The sequence below is a fragment of the Octopus sinensis genome, linkage group LG26, assembly GCF_006345805.1.
Source record: "Octopus sinensis linkage group LG26, ASM634580v1, whole genome shotgun sequence".
Taxonomy (NCBI): Eukaryota; Metazoa; Mollusca; class Cephalopoda; order Octopoda; family Octopodidae; genus Octopus; species Octopus sinensis.
The window spans coordinates 17,170,069-17,175,068 of NC_043022.1; the positions used below are offsets into that span (position 1 = coordinate 17,170,069).

Below are 5,000 nucleotides of genomic sequence, written 5' to 3' on the forward strand. Positions count from 1 at the left end.
CTCCTATAGTAACCATTCATTCATTGAAGTATTTGTTAAGAAACAAGCTGGCTGGGTAGCAAACGAGGTGGATTTTCTTGGTCAGAGTTTACTAGTGGTCCAACCACCATTTTCTCAGTCACAGGAATATGATTATCCAAGACCTCTCCAGTCAGAATCTGGGGCAAGTATGTTATTTGATGGCTCAAACAAGATGACAAACCTCTCTCCAAATTTCAAGATAAAAGACTTTCTCTTTTCCAATGTGCGTTATTTCCGACTTGATCCACAGATTTTGACATGTTTGGAAAGAGTCAAGGAAGCTTTCCCAGAGAAATTCCACATCACACCTAATGGTGCTTATCGTTCATCAACAGCCAACCTCCTCAACCTATATCACCGCCATATTGAAGAACTTCACCGATTCCAGGCAGGAAAAGCAGTTGAATTGACAACAAAAGACAAAGATTCAAACCGTCTTTTACTTCTGGCTGAAACAGTCATCCGACAATGCAGTCCGTCATTAAGGGCAGTTGATTGGTCTCTCGGAATTGGACTTCACAGCAGCTCCATCTATGTGGATCTGAGGCCACAAAATGGAAAACGTTTCGTAAAAATATGGAACACTGGAGGAAATAATGAAACTTTTAGACAACTCAAGAAATTTTCTGATGCTGCACACACAGGTATGGATTGGAATTGAGGTTGGTATGTAAGAATGTTCTCTGTCAGGTTGACAAATGAATGACTGGGGATGTTTGAGGGGGAGGGAAGAATAAGCTGACAGACAGGTTCACATGTTGGACAAATGAAGGATTAGTGTCTCAAAGGGCAACATACACAGAATACTGTACACGCAGCCATGGTGGTCGTCTGCTCTTTATGCAGGATTCTGACCACCTCTTGTATTTACACCTGAGATCTATCATGGCTTCAGATGTGGCTTTTTAAACGAGACAATGTTCTTAAAAGACTCCCACATAGATTGCATTTCCGATTTGGGCCACCAAGAGCTTTAAGTTCTGATCTTTGTGGATCTTAAAATGTCTTTTGAGGCCTCCGTTAGATTTGCAGACCTTATGGCATACATGGCATTGAAAGTTGTGCACAGATATATGAGCAGAAAATTTGGCAGAGATTCGATTGTCATGGGTCTGCAAATGAAATTTGGGTTAGGGTTAGGTTTAGAAAGAAAGGCGTGGTCTGTCGCAAACAGTGCACACAAAAAGGTCACTCAGGTTCACCTTCTCGATCGCAACATACACACGCCTTTACACATACATACATTTATAAAAGCACAAATGCATGCATACATATGTCCCTATTACGATAGATGCATGGGGCTATGTATCTACAAATTCACAAGAAACCTAGAAATACTTTCAAAGAAAGAGCAAAAACAAACTGACACAAGAGATTCCGAAGATTCTCTGTCTGAGATTCTTTTAGGTGGACAGATGCACACAGCCAAGTGTGGGCATCGACAGCTCATTCAACACACCAACTCAACTACATATTTACGAACACTGGGAACTCTCTTAACACCAAAAAGTCTGGTCACTTTGTTAGCGACTGGTTTGAAGTCTCTCGAGAAGAACTTAAATTAAACTCAAAGAAAAATCATGCATGAATACACATATACATGGCTGAATGGTTATGGTATTCATCTCATGACTGCAAGGTCATGAGTTCAATTCCCAGTGATGTGTTGTGTCCTTGAGCAAGACACTTTATTTCACATTGTTCCAGTCCACTCAGCTGGCAAAAATGAGTTGTACCTGTATTTCAAAAAAAGGGTCAACCTTGTCACACTTTGTCTTAGTCTGAATCTTCCTGAGAACTACATTAAGGGTACACATGTCTGTGGAGCGCTCAGCTACTTGCACATTAATTTTACAAGCAGGCTGTTCCATTGATCCAATCAAGTGGAACCCTTGTTGTCGTAACCAATGGAAAGCCATCTACATTACATACACACACACATGCAAACAGGCATTCATGCATACTTACATACGTGGGGGGGGGGCGTCAACTTGTTTCTGAGTAAGACCACTTCCTAAACTCAGAAAGTCTGTATAGTGTTCTGAGACTCCAAGAATTTCCTGTGCAGGCATTTGTTTTGAGTGGTTAAAGCATTGTGCAGCACTGAAGCCTCTTTTCAGCTCAATCAGCCGTGGACCCAGTGGCACAACAGAGACTGCAGTGACCAGAAACCAACTGCACTTCAGGGATTTTTTTTTATACAAGTTTACCTTCACCCAGAAGGAGGTTTGAGCAAGAACCAGAGGTCAATGAATTAAGTACCAGTGAAAAACTGGGGTCAGTCTAATTGACCACTCCTCTCCCCCAAAATTTCAGGCCTTGTGCCTTTAGTAGAAAGGATTATTATTATTATTATTATTATTATTATTATTATTATTAGTAGTAGTAGTAGTAGTAGTAGTAGTAGTAGTATTCAACAGTCTTATTTTTATTACGTGCTTTCACTGAACTACCGAGCGCACCTCTGTGTGCCTTGGGTATGTGCTGTAGTTTGTTGTGGTGCTCTTATTTTTACTGTACTGAAAAAAATGTTTTAGGTAGGATGTGTGCAGTGCCTCGTAGTGCTATTTTCTCTATGTTATATGTACTTGTTAGTCCTGGTGTTTTTGCTATGTATTTGTCTGAATATTTTTTACATCATACTTAATGTGCTCACTATGATATTATTATTATTATCATTATTATCATTATTATTATATTAGCTCTATTACTCTCATTGTTTGTGTCACAGGTGGTTCTTTAATATCATCGACCGACCTGGAAGAAGCTTGCAAGAAACCCATTCTGGGAGAAGATTTTTATTACCTTTCTCTCTACTCAGAAGGAATTGAGTAAGTTTTTCTCTATTGTTTCAAAGACGCTTTCTAAGGGTTTCATGTGATGGCATTGGTGGTGGTTGTAGTGGGGACAGAGTCACTGTATTTTGGAAGAGGAATGTTTGGCTGAAGATAGATGAGACCAGCTGGAATAAAAGAGCAGAAACCATTCAAATAGTTTCAATCATCCAGGTTCAATAAATATGGCCACACCCTCAGAAAAAGAAAAAGAAAAGGAGAATAAAGCAATACAGAGTTTTCTATACAAACTTGCCTTGTTACTGCTGTATCTTAACATGAAACTTGCAGTAGCTCAAATATGTTTGTATGTATGTATGTATGTATGTATTTAGGTATGTATGTATGTATGTATGTATGTATGCGTGTATGTATGTATGTATGTATGTATGTATTTAGGTATGTATGTATGTATGTATGTATGTATGCGTGTATGTATGTATGTATGTATGTATGTAGGTATGTAGGTATGTAGGTATGTATGTATGTATGTATGTATGTATTTAGGTATGTATGTATGTATGTATGTTTGTATGCATGCATGCATGTATGTATGTGTGTAGATTTCTATGTTTTGCTTTATGTATGTATTTTCATGCATATACATGTTTATATATATTTAAATGATAAACTTCTGGAAAGTCTTACAGATCTTTACAGTTCCAGTGATGGATTGGATCTGTAGACTTTGAATTAGCTTTCCCCTTTCTGGTTTTGAGAAGCCTCACTTCTCAACATTGGTATTTAGGCTGGGTGTTGTATATTTAAGCAATAAACTGGAGCATTCCAACAAAAGATTTTCGTAATATTTATTCTACTCCTGTTTCCCTTTAACGATCTGGTCCCTATCACCATGGCAATACAGTAAGCTAATGATCAGGTCCATGGGGCCCTTTAATCAAAGAAGCCATTGTTTGCCAAAGGTGATGAAAGGGTTTAAGACTCTCAAGTTTGTCTCCCTGATACAGTTTCATGAACCATTTCCAAAGTGACCTCAGAATAATCCCAGACATTCCCTTCTCCTGTAGCTTCTGCATCAACAACAATGCCAAAGAAGAAGGCACGTGTAAGATTACACAGACTCAACGTGAAAAAGAAGCCACGAAATTTAAAGAACGGCTGATCTCTGCTGCCGGCGCCAGTGCCATGGGTACCAGTGACATAATGGTGGACACCAGAAAATGTTTGGTTGACAATTGCGGTGGTTGTTCTGGATCAGGTAGACTTTCATTTGGTGTCCGAATTATTTTCACTTCTCAATCAAAGTAGCTCCTGGCATCATTTTGTATTGCTCTGAAATTTCTTGTTCACTTAATATTTTATGACTTTTCTCAGGCATTGCATCATCATCATCATCATCATCATCCTTTAATGTCCCTTTTCCATGCTGGCATGGGTTGGAAGGCTTGATAGAAAGAGGCAAGTCATAAGACCACAACAAGCTTTGCTGTTTGCTTCGACAGGATTTCTGCAACTGGAGTCTGGTGCAGCCTTCTGGTTTGCCAGCCCTCATTGAAACTGTCCAACCCATGCCAGCATGGAAAGTGGACGTTGAACGATGATGATAAATGTATTTACTGTGAAAATCTTTAAATATAGCCTGCACAAAGAGTTATTCGTCGAGGAGCGGTGCCTGCCATGCGTTGATAATAGGCAAATACCTTGAAACCTAGGTCCGTATGTGGCATCCGCTTCTTCGGGGAATGATCTCCCTTTGCAGGCTAGAGGACACCGTGATGGTGTCAGCCCTCCTGGTGACATTGATGATCGCCTGGGGCTAAATGCATCAGTAACACCCCCACCACCCTGCCCTGTCCCTAGCCACATTCAGATGGCTGATGTCCCTTATGTTATATATATATATATATATATATATACATACATACATACACACACATACATACATACATATATATATATATATGTATGATGTATGTATGTATATATATATGTGTATGTATATATATATATATCATTTGCCATGTTGGACTGCTGAACTGTACAAGTTTTTCCATTCTCTCTCTGTTTATTTTCTCTTATTCCTTTCTGTTGAAAACTTTTCCATTTTATCCCCAAGCGCCAAACCAATACACCTGCCTGTTGTCCACACACCTGTCTTTGTCTTTTGTTTTCCTATAAATTCCA

The 5,000-nt window shown here is 39.2% G+C and overlaps 1 protein-coding gene across 1 annotated transcript in view; it reads left to right on the forward strand.

The window, feature by feature from the left end:
• LOC115224777 overlaps positions 1-5,000 on the forward strand; it is a 32,925-nt gene that overhangs the window by 22,228 nt on the left and 5,697 nt on the right. The window contains 3 exon segments of the mRNA XM_029795687.2: positions 1-665; positions 2,753-2,852; positions 3,884-4,074. The exon segment at positions 1-665 is cut by the window's left edge and continues 87 nt beyond it. Of these exon segments, the coding sequence (XP_029651547.1) occupies positions 1-665; positions 2,753-2,852; positions 3,884-4,074 (956 nt within the window).